Source organism: Rhipicephalus microplus, chromosome 7 (assembly GCF_043290135.1).
Source record: "Rhipicephalus microplus isolate Deutch F79 chromosome 7, USDA_Rmic, whole genome shotgun sequence".
In the NCBI taxonomy this organism is placed as follows: Eukaryota; Metazoa; Arthropoda; class Arachnida; order Ixodida; family Ixodidae; genus Rhipicephalus; species Rhipicephalus microplus.
The window spans coordinates 149,811,950-149,830,440 of NC_134706.1; the positions used below are offsets into that span (position 1 = coordinate 149,811,950).

Sequence of the window (18,491 nt, forward strand, 5' to 3'; positions counted from 1 at the left end):
AACTGGGAAGTCATATTCAGATACGAATACATGCAAGCATACATAATTATTAAAGCGATATCTTCAAAGAGCTCCTTTCACTGAAGTTCCGTTGTCGGCATCGGCATCGCTGGTAGTGAGCTAGAAATGATCATCTTATGCGAGACCCAAACATTGAGAAAAATGCAAATAAAATATGTAAATGATAAAAACAGCCGCAGCGGATTGGGGACCGAACCAGAGTTGTTCGGGTTTGACTGCGGATTGAACCAGAGTAGTTTGCGTAGCATCCGGATGTTCTACCGTAAGGCCATGCCTCTGCTTGTGACAGTGGCCACAAAAAGTTTTTTTGCTTCGAAAAGCAATGAAAGTAGCTTTCATGCTTCACAAACACACGCGGTTTCTATATATTCTTCAAAATGCATCATGAAGGAAAAGGGAAGGAAAATAGAAAGGAAACAACGGCAGGGAGGTTAACCAGACCATAGGCAGCCGGTTTGCTACCCTGCACATGGGAGGGGGATGGGAGAGATGAAAGATAGAGAGGAGAGAGGGAAGAGAGATAAACATAGTACATTAGGTAGCACACGCGCGCACTCTCAGTCATAGTCCAGTCTTGTCTTTTGTGGTGAGTGACGTTGCTGTTACAGCCGTTTGTTCAAGTCCGTGTCGCGTAGGAATTGCAACAGGGCTTTTGTCGCCTTCTGTTGAAATGTCCTCTCCCGGGCACTTGAAAGAATAGTGTCCACATACCTTTGGCAATTGTCGATGCGCGCAAGAAGGAACGCAAGTGGCTGTCTCTGAATGTTATACAACGGACAGTCGCACAGGGTGTGGTGCATCGTCTCTTCGCAACAACAGGCATCGCAGAGAGCGTTGTCAGTCATTCCTATGACAAATGAATAAGATTTTTTGAATGTCACCCATAGTTATAAGCGATGAAGAAGGGTGGCTTCTCTTCGGTCGAGCCCAGTGGTCATGCGGAGAGCCATCAAAGAGGACAGACAGGTGGTGTTGACGATTCGTCTCGTTGCTGGGTGGGCACCATAGTGAAAACGTGATTTCACGCGCAAGTCATCAAAGTTTACTGGCTGCATTGGTATGCGAAAGTGGTATGGCTTCTTCTCGTGTTTCTTCAAGTGCTGCCCGCACGGCAGTATCGGCATGTTCGTTCCTTATGACGCCGCAATGACTTGGCAGCAACTGAAACGCCACATGATGCCCTTTCTCGTGTGAAGTGTGAAGAAGGCATCGAATTTCGAAAACAACTGTTCATATGGCCCACGACGCAGTGCTGGGAGCACAGATTATAGGGCAGCCCTTGAGTCGCTGAAATTCGACCATTGTGTCGGTGGTTCCTGATTGACCACACAAAGTGCAGCGCGAAAAGCAGCTAGTTCCGCAGCTGTAGATGCCGTGGAGTGGTCAGTCCTAAAGCTGATGGTAACACCTCTTGCTGCGACAACTACTGCACCTGACGAACACTGGCGGTTCGCGGAGCCATCGTTATATATATATATATATATATATATATATATATATATATATATATATATATACTATTCTTATATTTCTCGTGCAAAAGAAGAAGAGGCAGTTGTTTCAGCACGGACGATGAAAGCTCAGATTTCCTCCGAATCCCTGGTACACTAAGATGCGCTGTGGGTCGAATAAGACACCAAAAGGGTATCAATGGTTTAGATGCAGGAGTGGATCCCGAGGGAAGTATCTCATTTTAATTTACAATCATTTTAGCGAACGATGCTTGGCGCCTCTCTCAAGGCAATTATTGCAGCAATAATGCATGGTCAAACGTCCCTTGCCAACGGTCGTCAGAATGTGTGATTATCATAATGCCTCCGTAGTTGAAAGCTGGTACCCTACTACAAAAGACACGCATTCTAATGCGCCTATTTTCTTTATGACATGTAGTGGGTGCAGAGCGAATTCGAAGAGGTTTCATGCACTAAGTGTTTGAAGTATGCACTACGAACAGACTGTTGCTGTCCCGTTTAACTCCTAAAAATGTAGCTCTAGAGTCCCCTAATCGTTTTTCCTCTTTAAGTAAAAATAACCACCCCATGATCCCCATGAAAAAAAGGGTTCCACTGTCTGAAAAGACGGCCCAATATTGGAGGTGCCTAATTCATGCTCTTCGATACCGTAAGTAAATGTCGAAAGGTGTCATTCACTGCTCCTTATGTGGAACTCTGTTAATCAGGTTGATCAAATGTGTAACTCACACATATATATTTCAGTAAATATTCGGTGCCTCAATGTGCGACAAAGGTACTCCTAATAGCATGGCAACCAGACATTAGTAATTCAGCATGCACAATCGCGACTCTCGTTAAAAGATTCTTTGCGAATTCAGGCTGAACGACTTAAGGCCTGCATGAACGCTAGCACCATGAGCAGGCAGAACTCTCCAGGTCATCAGTACAGCTAACATGATTGCAGGGCGAATTTAGGGACACGTTTCAGCGTTTTTGGATGACCGTATCCAAAATTGCACTGAGCAAGCTAGATACGAAAAACCCATGATAGAAGCAGAACGTCACCGTCAGAGGGTTGCTACAACCACCATCCACCGGCGAGTCATCATCGTCGTCGTCCACAGAGTGTGGCTAGCCAGACCAACACGTGTGCTAGCGTGCACTGGACGGAGGGGGAGTAGAGGTGCTCACTTCGTTGAAAGAACGAGTGAGTAGTGCTGCTAGCAAGGAGACAAATTGTGTGCGCGCAAAACAGGTTACGCCCACTTGTTCTGCACATCTTGCTTAGGCCGAGGGAACAAAAAAGGCAAAACCATTTGCAGTGATTAGATTTCACGCATTTCCATTTTGTCCTTGCTTCCCAGTCATATAGGATAATAATGATGATTACTCACGACTGCTGGGATTTAAAATATTTTCGCACGTTAGGACAAAAACATCCGAGTGTGTTCACCTAGTTTTTGAAATACAAGAATAGATAAATAACCAATCAGATAGCAGTGCATACTTCCGGGGTGCGACGATAAATTGATGTAGGAATACAAATTTGATCCCTTGATTAGGTTATCACAATATATAGGCATATACCTGTCCCTTTCAGTTGTAATAACAAAAATATTCCAATGGTAACACGCGTTGACGTGAGATATACGCTTGTTGAGCAAGAAACACTTCAAGTCCCAGCCTTTCTTAGACCCTCCTTTTAGAACAGGTATCCAAGTTTACTTGAAGCATTCTGTTTTAAATATAACTTTGTTACTTTGCTGCTTTTTTCGCACACACAACTAGGTTATGTCACTTGAAATATTTTACTTTTTTTTTTAAATTTTCACTTGTGAATGAATGGTCATTGGGCTAACATAGTGGACAAAGTTTGGACGAGTTTGTTCAGCTGGGACAATTTAAAGTGCATGCCCCTAAGCACTATGATGTTCGTGCATGTTGCGACGTGCAAATGTGATCACCTCTGCCTGTAACTCAATGTGCACACCCAAATACAGTCAGAATCACAATACCTTGGAAGCTGAGCGTTCATTTTTAAAGAATACTAGCGCGATGGAACACGAAGATGACAACAGCAACGAGAAACTGAACGCTGTGGTCTGTCTCTCCTTCTTGTCCTCGTTTATCTCGCGATAACAGTCCAGATTGGACGAGTTGGTGCATGATGAAACCGTACGGTTATAGCAAAGCTCTGTTTGAGCGTGGTGAAAATGACGTGAGATGAAAAAGACGAACAATATGCTGTTGGGTCATACAATAAACAAAAGTTGGAAGTTTAGCACTGATCCTGTCCTCTGTATTTTCCTCTGTATTTTCCTTCGAATAGAGCTGCGCTATATCTTTAGGAACTGTCACGCTAGTATTCGGTCAAGCTGTAAGCACATGAACATGCCCAATCGACCATTCCGATAAGCTAAGCATATCCCGTGGACAAGGCTATAGCAGGTCCCTGGCTTCTGCGAGGAAGCTGACGTCGTCACGCTGTCGGTCGGCAAGGCCAAGTGATCTAGGCCTCACCAGCTTGCCGGTTGATATGGTTCGTATATCTGGTTAAGTAAGCTCTGTCAAGAAAGATTGTGCGGCAGCAATCGAATCGTATTCTGAGAAGCATGGAGAAGCACACCCTTCAGATTTTGTTGATGATTGCCACAGGGCACGCTAGGAAGCTGTCCGTGGAGAAACAGGGGGCACATCGGTATCATGGGTGTGCGAGGCCTCGTGAGCTCTGTCTCCGAGGGAGGGCAGGTTGGTGGACGTTCGAACAGCACCATTAAGGAGATGCCCTAATCCGTGGTAAAGAAGACTTTCTAGAAGATAAAGTGACAGGTATGTAAAAGAGCACGAAATGATTTGTGAAATTGGCACACTGTTTGTGCCAAGATGTCTGCCTGAAGGCCTCCTAGACATACCATGCTTTCTTGGAATTGCGTAGGTGGTCTATAGCAATTAGCCATTTCTGATTTTCCGGCCGGGAAGGAGGGTGCCGAGAGAATTATTGGCGTCAATTTACAAGCAAATATCGTCCGGGACACCATGGAGAAGCGGCAGCCCAAACAGCCTAAGATGGTGAACCGGCACGCGAGAACGCAGAATTCGATGAAGGCGCTCCACAGAGCTGACGTGATAGTTCCAGGAAGAGTTTCCAAGTCAGTCGCCAGAGTTCAGCACTGTTGTCACTTTAGGCGCTCGATGAGTTTTGAAAGGAGTTCATGAAGTGCGCGGTGGTCCTGAAAAAAAGGTGTTTTTCCTGCACGCTTGTCATAAGGTTGCATTTCAAAAATTGCAGGTGACAACTTCACTTCAGGTCAAAACAGTCATGGCGTCCTCCTTAAATGAAGTGACAATGGAGGCGGCATTCTCATAGCGTGTCGTGGGCCACGTGAAACCACTCTGTGAGCCACAGTTCAAACTTCGCGCTTAGAACCTTAATGGTCCAAATATACTTCCCTATATTTCTCTTTGACGTGACTTCATTTGTGGCTACTCCTCATACCCTAAAAGTATAACAATAAACTGCATTACTTCTCCCTATCTCAAAGTAAAAATAAGATTCGTCCAAAATAGTATATCAGACTGAGAGCGCAACCACCAATCCTCCAACTCTTAAGAATAGGCAGCGACGAACAGTTTTATCTACTATATTACCTAATGTTATCCTCGAAGTTAATAATACCCGGGCTAACAGACACATCATATGCTATTGTCTTGGGCGAGCATGGTAGCTGCCTATTTCAGTCAACTGGAGCTTCCCCTACATCAGTAAAGAATGACCAACTCCCCTGAAATGTGCAAGCATACGTAGCGAGCGTCGGCCAGCCCTTTGTTGTGAATTTACAAGTGCCCCATCAACGGGTAATTCCTGAGTCCACTCTTGTACAAGTTAATACAAGTTTTGTAGAAGTTAGCTGATCCGGAACTTTGCATGAGAGAAGTGCATAAGCTCAGGGATGCCAACCCTTACGGCATGAATTTACTCCACTCCATTCTGAACAAGGACCCTCAATCATTCAGTGCGGGATGCGAAGACAAAGAGGGTTTTGGAAGCAGCGTCACAGCAGTGCCATTTTCTGTAAGCTTCCTCTTGCAAGACTAATACGAAAGGATATCTAGCAAAGCCGTTGGTTGGAGGTTCGGTAAGCCACGTAATGCCGTGAGTGCGGCTAGCCACATTGGTTTCTTATCCCTGGCAATAGGAGTGCGTCGTTATTGCTCATTTGGTGGGTCAGCAACCTAAAGCCCGCCGGGCAATAGTATGTGGCCCCGGCGTGACGATGAATCCCTCCTTACTACCCACCCTTAACACTTTCTATCTGAGGGCTGACATGCAAGTGTTTACCGAAAATTGCGTTATCGCGTGTAACGCATGTTTTATTGCAACTTTGTGACACGCTCGCTGAAAATCAAGATAATTTGCAAATCAGCTCCGCAAATTATTTACAGTTCATAACTCTTTCTTCTTTCCTGCAAAGTACCCCCCCCCCCCCAACTCTCCAGTCTGCCACTCGCCCTATCCTGCCGTCGTGCTGAAAACGCGTGCCTTGACGGTCGCTAGGCACAAAGTGTGCTGAAAGCACGACTTTCAGTCAAACACGTTGCAATTGGATTAACTCGAAAACGTCGCTCACCACAGTTCACATTTATTTCCATCGCGATAGTATGTATCTCTTAAGTTCGGTTCCATAGTTTAAAATGCACGTGCTGTAGACATTTTTGAATGTCAATGAAAGTCTTCTCGACGTTTGACAATCAAGAAGCACGAATTTTCAGGAGAGGGAAAGCCCTAAACACACCTTCAGCCTGACTCGGGTGGTGGTGTCTAGTGCTTGATTTGCGGAGCGTCTGCAAGCACCGCAGTTCAGAGTGTTGCTTCACTGCACTTGCAACAGATGGCATGACGCGCTGCCTACATGTGGTGGCATACACTGAGCTTGCTGATTTCTGTTGTATAACTGATAATTCTTAAAATGGCAGTCTAGCCACTAAAACAAGTTAGGCAGTGATGTGACTTAAGCTATAAGCAGTATCAACTATACGAAATGAATAAAAATGAAAGAAAAATTGGTTCATAAGTTGCTGTAATTTACACGTGAAGACTGGGCACGTGAGCATTAGCTATACGCTTCGTGCCTTAAAACACCTGCCGGATACACTGAGGTCACAATGAATGTTCAATAAAAAATTTTAACGCCTGCCTTTAGGCATAGGAATATACATATTGAAAAAATACACATGCGAATTCGCTTTGTGTCGAATCAATAAAATTCAACAGTGCAAAGGTCCATCAATACAGAGATCAAAGTCGTCAGTTGCTCCAGCATATTTGCACGGCGCAAGACTACGAGTAGTTACGACGTAACTATAGCAGAATATACAAGGACAGAAAGAGCGCTCACTTCAACTGACAACTTTATGTCCTTGTCTTTTCTTCTGTAGTTACGTCTAAAGTACTCGTAGTCTTGCGCTGTGCAAATGTGTTGATTTTCAATCACCAAATTTATTTATTTATTTATTTATGGTACCCTCAGGGCCCGAAGGCATTACAGAGGGGAGTGGCAATACAAAATAATACAGCAAACGGCAAAACGTAAAGGAAAAGAAGGGAAAATACAAAGCGATTGGCAAAAACACACAGTAACAAAGAATTAAATGTAGTAGCGGTAATACATTACAACGATTTTGTTAAAAAAAAAAACGGCAAAACGGCAAAACGTAAAGGAAAAGAAGGGAAAATACAAAGCGGTTGGCAAAAACACACAGTAACAAAGAAGTAAATGTAGCAGCGGGAATACATGACAACGATTTTGAAAAAAAAAAAAAGCACGACATATATAACACGAAGCAAAATCAAACATCGCAAAACATGTTTTGCAAAAAGGCCCTAAAACGTGATGTATCGGTAATAGCCGTAGCTGATTGTGGTAGTAGATTCCATTCGGATGTGGTTCTTGGAATGAAGGCATGCGAATAGGTTACGGTTCTGCAGCGGGGAACATGAACTTTTTGCAGATGGTCCAATCTGGGTGATATGAATGAGGGGGGTTTAATAAACTGTTCACGAAGATTTTTGCTATGATAAAGTTTATGAAGGAGACTGAGTCGGGCTATTTTACGCCGAATGGCGAGTTCAGGAAGGTTGAGCTGGGACTTCATTAAGGTAACACTGGCCGTGCGGTTATAATTGGCTGAAATGAAGCGAACTGAACGATTCTGGACTGCTTCTAATTCATGTGTAAGTGTAGTGCCACCAGGATCCCAGACGGATGATGCGTATTCAAGTGATGGACGAATATAAGTAGTGTAAAGAAGTTTCTTAAGGGATGAGGGCGCCATGTAGAAGTTCCTGCGAAAATACCCGAGAGAACGGTTAGCCTTGGCGATGATGTGCTCCACATGGTGGTTCCATAACAGGTTACTGGAAATATGAACACCTAGGTATTTGTAAAATGAAACAGACTCGAGGTGGGTATCATTGAGATGATAATCTGGATACGCAAGTGAGGTGCGGCACACACGCATTGCTTTGCATTTTGAAATGTTTAGTTCCATGTTACATAATTGACACCAGGTAAATATGTTATTTAAATCCGTCTGGAGCGAGGTAACATCATTTTGGTTAGTTATTTTCCGATAAATTACACAGTCATCTGCGAATAGGCATACCTTTGATGAGACATTAGTTGGCAGGTCGTTCATGAAAATTAAGAACAGTAAGTGTCCCAACACAGAGCCTTGGGGAACACCCGAGAGCACCGGCTGGACGGGGGAATCAATATTGTTAGCAGAAACAAACTGTGTTCGGTTGGAAAGAAAGGCTCGAATCCAGTTAAACACGTTAGGGTCTAGGTTTAAGTGTTTCATCTTAAGAAGTAGTAACTGATGACTGACCTTATCGAATGCCTTAGAATAATCTAAAAAAATACAGTCAATGGTGAATCCAGAATCGAGTAGGACATGCAGGTCGTTTGTAAAGACTAAGAGCTGCGTTTCGCAAGAAAAATTCTTGCGGAAACCGTGTTGCGAGGGTGTGAAAAACTGGTTAGACTCGAGAAAGTTAACAAGGTGGGTGAAAATGATATGCTCAAGTATTTTGCACGGGACAGATGTCAGTGAAATTGGACGGAAGTTTGATGGATTGTGTGTTAGCCCTGATTTGTGAACTGGCACTATCTTACCGACCAGCCAGTCTTCCGGAAGGCTAGAATGCTGCAGGGACTGTGAAAAAATGCATGACAGGATAATAGAGGAGTATTCAACAGTGTTCTTCAGGAATTTAGCATTGATACCATCAACTCCACATGATGATGAGTTTTTAAGTTTCTTAATGACCGCACGAATACCTTCCGAGGTAACGAAGATAGCGTCCATAGGTAGGTAATGGGGTGACGGCAAGGAGATTTGGTTGTTGATGGTCGCCTGGTGAGAGAAAGCTTTTATGAATGTGTCATTTAGTACAGATGCGCATTCTACGTCGGGCACGGGATGCCCTTCAGCTGTCAGCAAGGCTATAGCGCGGCGCTCGCTGCCACGCATGAAATTCCAAAACTGTCTAGGGTTATTTTTCAGCATAACCGGTAGAGTGTGACTAAAAAAGGAAGACTTAGCTCGTTTCACTTCAGATAAATAGGTTGTGGCAGCAGATTTGTAAGTAGACCAACGTTTATCAGACGGGGATTTGACAGCAGCACGATAAAACCTTTTCTTACGGTTTGAAAGGCGGTTTATGTATCTGTTGTACCATGGAGCACGTGTATTGGAAAGAACTTGTTTTATAGGGATATGTTTAACGGTTAGCTCTGAAACTTTAGCTTTAAATAAGTCCCAGTTGCTCTGCACCGATCTTTCAGGGTAGTTGGGTAAGAACTCATCTAGGAATGTGCCCAAATCCTTGTTAATTGAGTCAAAGTCAGCCTTTCTGTAATCCCGTATAGTTTTAAGCTGCTTACGCATGCGTGAGAATGGCAGCAATATATTTGCTTGAATAATATCGTGATCACTGATACGATAGTGATCACGATATCAAAGTATCTGCCTTATCAAGTTGGTCCCCCAAGCTTCAGGCATGTCGCAAAGAGGTGTAGAAGACAGCTTTATTTCAGGCTGGTACAATTCTACAGCAAGTGTGTTGCAGCCACATTATTGATTCGGTGGCCACAACATGTGCGCATTGTGTGATATGGGACGCAGTATTGTTGCGCCCAGATGGTGGCTACAGATGGGTTAAGCAGAACCCCACCACCTGGGTTAAGCACAACCCCGACACAACATAAGCATCTGTTTGTGAGATTTCTTAGTAAAATGACCAAGAGAGAAGTATGTAATTTGTCAATGGAGTTTTATTTTTGTTTGCCTATACATCAGATAAATAAGTGGACGTAACTTTGGTTTTTAGGTCCATGCAAACTTTCTTCACCTTCGAGATGAACAGTGGTCAAAATGCCAAACCTCCCATCTATTTTATCCCCTTTTTAAAAGAACTAACATCAAGTGAGTGCTGAGTGAACGGTTGCGTCACCATAGCGACGTGCTGACTCAAAGTAACACAATGAAAACATGGAATCAGTGAGAAGGTGCCTAAAAGCTGCTCTCAGTACGTGAAGTTTCGCGTAGACACACAGCCATAGCGCATGCTATCTTAATTGTCATTTCTTCAAATGTTTCTTTCAATTATTTTTTTCTTTGTGTGCATCAGTTTTACACTGTTTCAATCTCTTTCTTCTATCTTTAAAGAACACATGAAACGAACCATTCAAAAAAGGCGTAGTAGAGAAAATTAGTGAAACGATGGTGAGGACGGTGAAGGTGCGACGAAGATGCCGATAGCAACAGTCCTGAAGGTGAGGCTGTGGGGAAGGATAGCATCATAGAGTGAAGAGGTAGAGGGTTGTTTGCAAGACTGCACAAAAAAATAAATAGGCACGTGCACGCGTGCCCAAACAGCCATGCGAACCTCATCCATTGTGCCGTTCAAGAAGCCGCCTTTGAGCTTCACCAGAGGCGTTAATTGAAGTGCGTCTCCCCGCTCGTGAAGATGCCACAATGGGCTGCCCAGTTGCCCTCCTGGTGTCTTAATTAAGCTCTGCATGCTGCAATTAAGGAGGACGGTGTGTTTTGGTCATCCGGGGTCACCTCTTGGTGAGCACTGCACGCAGCAGAAATAAAGTTGTTTCTCTGTTTCTGTGCACGCAGCTGGTTCCCATGCCTGTAAATAAGGCGTAAAGTGCTGTGGGAAGTCATATTGCCCTTTTTATTTCGCGAGCTAATTCATGCCCAAAAGAATTGTTCCGATTCAATTAAGCCAAATAAAACTTGACTTCAAAATACTCACAAAATATGACTATGTATATCTTAGCCACAATATTGACATTTAATATTTAGGGGGAGAAACATACTGGCAATAAGTTTTTTGCGCAGGCATGACTACATCGTCAGCACAAAAAATGCGTTTTTCTTTTTTCTACTCTGACGGCATTTGATTTTCAAAAGAAAACGCCTCATCTGATGATGCATAACTGAAATAAAGACACGCAAAGGTAATGTTGTGGTTTGTTGCTCGATCTTTGTGTATAAATGCAGGTAGAAGAGAATGCAAAGCTCCGCCATGCTATGCCTTCATACTGAATTTTCTGCACATGCTTACTGTGCTGGACGGCTCCTGATAAGATCAGAAGAGCGGGGTGCAATAAACAATAACAAGCACGTAACATAAAAATATTTTCGGACACAAAGCAGTTCAATTAATAGCGCACTAGACCATCGGGCGTGCTCAGCATTCCCATCATATAAAGTCAAAGGGTGGCTAGCCTGTCTTTTTTTCTCTCCTTACTACAACTTCCTATTAGCGACCACACCAGAATTTGAAGGTAGCTGGGATAGTTGCTGGGGGGCGCCCACGCTGTGCGCAAAACTATCTTCAGCACCGCAGCTCGTCTTCAAAGACTCATGGTGCAAATGAATTATAACATACGCCTGATGGTCATCGTGCATTCCCGAGTTTTGCGTTTATTTTCCTTTTCGCATTATTAATGCATGAACTCTATTAGCATTAAAGTTGACCGTGCCCAACCGTAAGCTTGCTCAACACCCCCCCCCCCTCCCGCTCCTGAACACTATTGAAATCCACCTCAGCCCTCCTCCCCGAGCCCTCCTTCATTTTTTCGCCCTCCAAACCAATCACGTTTTAGAAAGCTTCAATTCTACCTCCTCCCATCTCTCCGTAACACCTCAAAAGCTTCCTTTCTTGTATAGTCTATGTGGCCTTCATGAAGAACGCACAAACTTTGTTTCTGCGGCTACTTACAAGCATCCACGAGCAGGCGCATCCCTCCTAGCACTTCGCACGAGGATGTGCTTTGAAAGCACGTGGCTCTTGTGAAGAGGCCACCACAGCTTACGCCTCTCACAGAAAGAGATCAGTGATAACGTTCGGGGCTCACACGTTTCGTTTTCTGAACGAGCAGTCGCCTCCAAATCCTCGGAGTTTTGCCGCACATGCTCTGTGAAATGGTCTGGTTAAAACTAACCGATCAAAAGTGAGTAAATCTCTTGAAAGAACACCGTCATCCCGTAAACATTTGGAGAATAGAGCTTCCCCGTAGCGACCCCTGTCCAAAACTATCACACGGACTCAAACCCGCAACTTCTGTTCAACAGGGAGTGCCATAATTGAAGGTGGCTCTGTGAAGCGGTTAGCTGGTGAGCCACCTTTTTATGAGTGACTTCTTATGGACAGATGGAGGGAGAGCGAAAGCTTACCCTTTTAATCACGGGCTTGCAATTAGCGTGACGTTTTAATCACACAGTTTCAGCCCCGCCTTTTTATGACACTACCCATCTTTTAGTGGCAATTATTTTCCTCGCTAGAAAGCAGCCGCCACTTTAGCAGCTCGTGCCAGGTCTTGGAAAGTGCTTGAAGCACTCACCGCGCCGGCATGTCCAAAAGGCTGGCATGCCAGGGTCTTAGCATCTTAGGTGAGATGGTAGGGACAACATATTTCAGCTGTATATATAGGTGCGAGGAGGATGAAAGGGTTCCGGCACGCTGCCAGCAATTAATATTTTAATATTTTTAGAGGCACTCCACAGTCGCTGTGCCATTCGCAGATAAAAATACACCATATGTCGGCTGTCCACCATCTGTTAGATGTACCGTGGGCCTTGCAGAGGGCCACGATGCAGTCGGGCTTGGCCTGACTGCTCTAACGTAGGAGCGGCCCGCTGAGCGTTCAGACTCGCGCCTCAAGACTTACAAATAGGTTTCGCATTCATTTATCTATCTCCTACTAAAGGGAACCATGCGAAACAGCACATGAGTCGAATTGAAGTTTAATTGACCACGGGCATCTTGCCTGCTGTTAACGCATCCTTGCAAGTAAGGAACACGATCAATTGAATGTAGAGTTTCTGGTGCTGTTACTCCTCCCGAACTCTTGTTGCAGAAAGCCGCGCGAGTTCATCGCCACGCTATGCGGGAGCACGTGGGTTCCTCGAGCGTCCGCTGAATCTCGTTCCCCGACGCCATCACGTGATTACCGAGAGAGTATAAGGGGGACAGGCCATGGCACTTTACCCAGCTCCTTACACAGGCTGGAATGCGTGCTGGCAGGGCCTGGGTTAGCTGTTCCGCATGCACAGTAAAAGTGGTCATGCCGCACACCACCGGATTGATCACCGCTATAAGCTGCTTTGCAAGAAAAAGGCAGGTTGAGGGAGTGCGAGTCATTAAAATGAAGAGAAAAAAAATTGGCCCCGTGTCTGCATGTAATCTGCAAATGTCGTCGAAAGACGATGGTCTTGCGTGTGGAGAGAGTGAACAAAACATTTAATTGATGTTTAATTGAAAATTGGTGAATGGTATTCAGGGGGCGCTGCGCTAGAGTGCCTCGAGCGGGCAGTGGAGGTGAACGAGTGCATCAATGGCGCAATTATGTAAAAGTTCCAAATCCGGACAAAGGCGGTCTCTTCCATTGAGTCGCACGCGATTGGCCTATACAAGCTGTGACGAATGCTGTGACGTTGTGAGTGACGTGGACTGGGGTGTCACGTGACTCTTTTTTTTCGGTTTTCGGAGAAAGGCGAAGGAACGGTCGGAGAGACTGTCCGAAAGCAACCGGATGGATTGAAATGGCTGCAAGGTGGCCTGGATTGGATTGAAATGGAAAAAAATGCGCGACTTTTTGGCACAGGGGCACTTACAACATGGCGTTTCCCACTGACACGGTACTTCGCCTTGCCTGTGCGGTAGCTTTAACCGAGCAGAGGCGACGACGCGAGGTAAAAGATGCATTTGAAGAGTTCAGCGAAGAAGAGTTCCGGCAATTTTTTCGTCTGTCCAAACGAACAGTGCGTAGCTTGTGCGGCGAACTTGACCCTATCATCGGATGCCAGCGAGCCAGTGGCCTTTCCACAGAGAGAAAGGTGTTGTGCGCGCGGCGATTTTTCACCACCGATAGCTTCCAGCTGAGCATTGGTCGCGAGGAACACATCGGCATGTCTCAGCCGGCGGTGAACAACACAATCCACGAGGTGACGGAGGCGATCATTACCGTGGCTGCTAGAAAAAGGGTGGCGGACTTCCTACTGACAACAGCTGCTAAGGATGAGGCAAAGGTAAAGTTCGTGCTACGCGGTTGCATCCCAGGGGTGCTGGCGTGTGCCGATGGCACGTTGGTCACCATTCGCAAGCCAGAGGGATTCAGACTGGCCGACACGGCGAGCTTCATGTCCAGAAGGGGCTATTATGTCCTGAACGTCATGATCGTAAGTACTGTTAGGAGACCCATGATTCCCAGATTCGTGCCAAGACTCCTAGGTGTGGGAACACAACCCGCTGCGTGCACGCCTAGCTGCACATCTGCAGCCTAGCGAATATCTGCTTGGTAAGTATTAATGTGTACTATCTGGGCAGAGCACTCAGCTTTTATGCTTACATTGCAGGAGACGCAGGCTATCCCCTCAAACCATGGCTCCTAATTCCAGTCCTTGGCAGTCAACCGTGCATCACTTCCGAAGGCCGATACAACAAGGAGCACGCATTCATGCACAATGTTGTGTAAAGGTGTATCGCCGTGTTGAAAAGCAAGTTCCGCTGCTTGCACCGCTTTCGAACGATGCTCTACAACCCCGATCGGGCAGCGCAAATCATCTATGCTTGCTTTGCTCTCCACAACATTGCTTTGCATGCAGGCGACTGGACCTTGGACGAGTATGTCGTGGACATGCCACCAGCTGAGGATGACGATGGAGAGCCAAGAGGGAGCCATATGCTCACACCACGCAACGTGCTGCTCAGAGACGGCAGCAGCGCTGTCTTGGACCTTTTTTGAAGTACACCGGAACGGTGAGTTTTCATGTTTTCATATCCCACACATAATTTATTTACACTGATTCTAGTGCATCTAGACATGAAAGGGCTGTGTTTGCCACATTTGAATACACAAAGTACTTACTTGTGCTTCAATATGAAGCAAGGTGGCAATGTCAAAATGCTGCATTTTCTTTAAATGGCACATGAAATATGCAACAGAAACACCCTTTTCCATATTAGCGATCACAGTCACAACAGACTAGATTGGAGCAAGCATATATGAGCGGCACTCTGTGCTGAATGTTGCTATCACAAAATTGTGCGAACAATGCAGCAACGTCTCAAAATTCTTTTCACCAGAACGCATAAAAATTGAGATTCCATTGGTAACATGTTGTATGAACACAAGATACATAAGTCCATATCTTCTCATAGTGACTGACTACAAGCATTCAATTGTGCATGCCAGGCTTGACGAGCAATTGTGCTCGTCAAGTTGTGCTGTTTTTTTGCTCATTGTCCTAAACACTGTGTGAATGTTAAAATAACATTTAATTTGAATTCACGACTGCAGTCATGCTGCAATGCTAAAAAATACGCAAATCAAGACGGCAAACAACAGGCGAGTTGTTTTGATAACATACAGCATGAATAATTCGCTCAGCCATCTCGCGGCTCCCAAACCATACCACGTTCGAAATTTATTCCCGCAAAGAGTCGTTTACAATGAAAACTAGATGAAATCAATCGCTGGCATGTTGCTGTGATGACCATTTTTCTTTGTGAAACTGTGCGAGATGACCACTTACTAGCTTAGCGCTCCCAAACAAGATTCAGAATGTAGTTGTTGCATCTTAGCCTCAATGTGCTGAAATGAAAATATCACAGTGAACTGCAAAACAGTGTGATGCAAAAAGATATCACATTACTACACTATGTGGTAATGCTGAATAAAAATCACAGTGAGCTAGAAAACACATTGGGACAATACAAATATCACAAAAACATTAACAGTAAATGTCAACTATACACTTGTGGTCTCCGTGTGAATGACTAGACATCTTTGAAATGTGGGTAAAAGACACTGCCACTAGAACAGCTCGAACATACATTGAGAAATGCATATATCGAACATAAAAAATGCTGCACTCCTTGTACAAAGTAAATGCTAACCTAAATCTAGTAATATGTACTAAATGCAAACAAAAAACGAATAAAATAGAACATGAACAGCAACACGTAAACATATCAAAAATACTAAACCAATTATGAATGATAAAAAGTTGAAAACATGGCGAAAAACAAACTAAACTATGTATATGTCTCCCGAAGCGTATAAAATTGAACATGAACAGCAGCACCTAAACACATTGAAACCGACAAATCATTAATGAATGATGACAAGAAAAAACATTGAACACATGACGAAAAATTAAACTAAACTACGTATCCCTTTCTCGCAGAAAGCCCTCAGCCAAGGCCAGTGCCCTCCTGCACCACTGCCGCCTTCTCCTGTGCCGCTGCCACACGCCCTGCTGCAGAAGCGATGCGGGTGGTTGATTTTTCATCTCCCACAGCACCTGCGATGAATCGTCATGGTGTAAATGTTTAAGTGAGCTGCCGGTAAACCCTTAACCATCTCGTGGCTGGAAGCTGCTCCTGCTGCCAAGAATTGCAACGGGCACAGCGATTTCCCCTCAGTTGAAGATCAACTGGCCTGATGGCATCCTTTGAAAGTGGGAAGCTTTGTGTACAAGCTATGCCCTCCTCGTGCGGACCTACGAACATTTGTTGAAACTGCTCTTTATTAATGTCCTCAAATGCATCTCTCACCATGAAAGAGCCCCAGGGCTAACCAACCTTTTGCCCGGCAGTTTATCATTGCAGATACCCGATACCATGCCCTCAATACAATGCATGGCTCTTGTTTACAGCCCAAGTTGGTTTCAGTCATCATAATAGAACATGTAGAATGCTTATGCCCCTTATGTAAAATGTAAACAAAGGGTCTACTCACCTTGAGCACCTTGTCGCCCTGCTCAAGGTTCCAGTCCTGCACTCAATAAAGCACTAAGTTCTCAGATGCTTGCGTGTTACTGCGTCACTGCCATCTACAGCCGCTTCAGTGGCCTCCACATCCATTTCCACTGCAGCAGTGGGAACATTCGCCTGCTGGAAAGTGTAGTAAGCATGATCTTTCAGAAAGTGGGTATTCGTTACTCTGGCTATTTTGCAACCTTAAGTACTAAACATCTGCGGAAATGTTCTGCAGCTATTCAGTGGTCATTGATGTCATGTATTACCATTTTAGCGCATGCACTTGCCCGCAGTCATTGCGTGTTTTATGATAAATTAATACCCCTTGTACTGCAAGGGCTGCAAACCGAGATTTTAGTTAAACCTACCCACTTTTGATTACTTTCTCGTGCGCTTTATTCCCGTTTAACAAGGTTCCGCTAAAGGCACCCCTTCAGATATCAAACTCTGTCATGGCACCGCTCAGGAACCCGTGATACTGCGGCGGCAGAGTGCTTACCTGTTGATAGGTGAGACCAAAAACACCACTGAAGCGTGTCATCCCAGTCAACTGTAGAACCCGGCCGCGGAAGCCAGGCAGCCAACCTCCTCCAGTGCCCCTGAAAATATACACTAATGTCACAGAACAAATTGCCCGTGCCATTCGACGGTCACTCACGTTTGTGCGTCTCTGATGGCGGCGGTGTCACGGCGGGCCTCGTGCACCGGCCTGCGCCACCAAGCCTGCCATTCCTGCGCAGGCACTTCATGGTTCAGCGTGTCGCTGAGCTCTTGCCACAGCCGCCACCGGTCGGTGATGGTGACGCCGTGCCGCAGCTCGATGGCATTCGCCACGAGCTGGGGATGTTCGTCCATAAAGGCGAGAACCAGCGCGCGCTGAGCCTCGGATAACGCCGATGAGCCGCTGCTGCTGTTGACTACTGGTACAGTTGACCTCTGCCACGATTGCGCTCGACTGAGCCAACAACTTCGAAAGTTGCGCCGTTTAGGTTTGTATAGTGGGGGAGATATGAAAACAGTAACTGCTTGAAACGGAGTTGTACTTAGCGCCACCACGTACCGTCCCGCTAAATTCAGCTTTATTTCAAAACAATAACGAGAAAAATACGTTTATATTGTGCCGTATTCCTTAATAAACTTTTGAAAACTTGTGCCAACACAATCTGATAATGATCAATAGTAGTTAAACATTTTTCAACACGTTACAAACACTTTTCACTTTGCTATACGGTCCCCAAGTCCACGTCAAAATGATGACGCGAGGCTTCATTTCGCTCATTGGCTGTTCACTTCCCTTCGTCCTCGCGACCGCTGCGGACCGCCCATTTTTTGACGTCACCGACAGACCGCCTCCGTCCGGATTTGGAATTTGTATATAATTGCACCACAAGTTACGTCACACGTGAGCTATGAGCTCCATCTGGCAGTTTCTTTTGGAAAACGAAGCGCGTGGCCGTGCTGGCCTGTGTCAAAGGTGATAAGGTGTAGAAGGTGAGGCGACGGGTAGGTGCCACCACCATCTCGTCTTAGCAGAGCGTTGGAAACACTTCCCGGTCCGTGCAAGCGTTGCATAATATGCGCAGCGTAATAAGTGCTACGGTCCTTCAAATAACTTAAGTAAGCGTTTTCTAGTAAAATATGCATATGCCAAATATACGCGTGTTGTGATGGTG

At 45.2% G+C, this 18,491-nt stretch overlaps 2 protein-coding genes across 2 annotated transcripts; one reads left to right on the top strand and one right to left on the bottom strand.

Annotated features, from left to right (window-relative positions):
* Positions 1 to 12,501: 12,501 nt before the first annotated feature.
* Positions 12,502 to 15,159, top strand: LOC142767670 (uncharacterized). Its single transcript, XM_075869835.1, has 2 exons — positions 12,502 to 14,234; positions 14,661 to 15,159. Exons 1-2 carry the CDS (start codon positions 13,674 to 13,676, stop codon positions 14,859 to 14,861), a joined length of 762 nt encoding a protein of 253 aa, XP_075725950.1. The 5' UTR covers positions 12,502 to 13,673; the 3' UTR covers positions 14,862 to 15,159.
* An 890-nt stretch (positions 15,160 to 16,049) lies between these two features.
* Positions 16,050 to 17,820, bottom strand: LOC142767671 (uncharacterized). Its single transcript, XM_075869836.1, has 3 exons — positions 17,477 to 17,820; positions 16,799 to 17,417; positions 16,050 to 16,361 (listed from the first exon to the last, which is right to left on the bottom strand). Exons 1-2 carry the CDS (start codon positions 17,671 to 17,673, stop codon positions 17,252 to 17,254), a joined length of 363 nt encoding a protein of 120 aa, XP_075725951.1. The 5' UTR covers positions 17,674 to 17,820; the 3' UTR covers positions 16,050 to 16,361; positions 16,799 to 17,251.
* Between the last annotated feature and the right edge of the window lie 671 nt (positions 17,821 to 18,491).

Bases quoted from the DNA above. Each gene is read 5' to 3' on its own strand.
- LOC142767670 (XM_075869835.1), top strand. From the start codon at position 13,674: ATGGCGTTTCCCACTGACACGGTACTTCGCCTTGCCTGTGCGGTAGCT. The intron at 14,235-14,660 runs GTAAGTACTGTT...CTTTGCATGCAG, and splicing joins ATGTCCTGAACGTCATGATC to GCGACTGGACCTTGGACGAG.
- LOC142767671 (XM_075869836.1), bottom strand. From the start codon at position 17,673: ATGGACGAACATCCCCAGCTCGTGGCGAATGCCATCGAGCTGCGGCAC. The intron at 17,418-17,476 runs GTGAGTGACCGT...GTATATTTTCAG, and splicing joins GCCATCAGAGACGCACAAAC to GGGCACTGGAGGAGGTTGGC.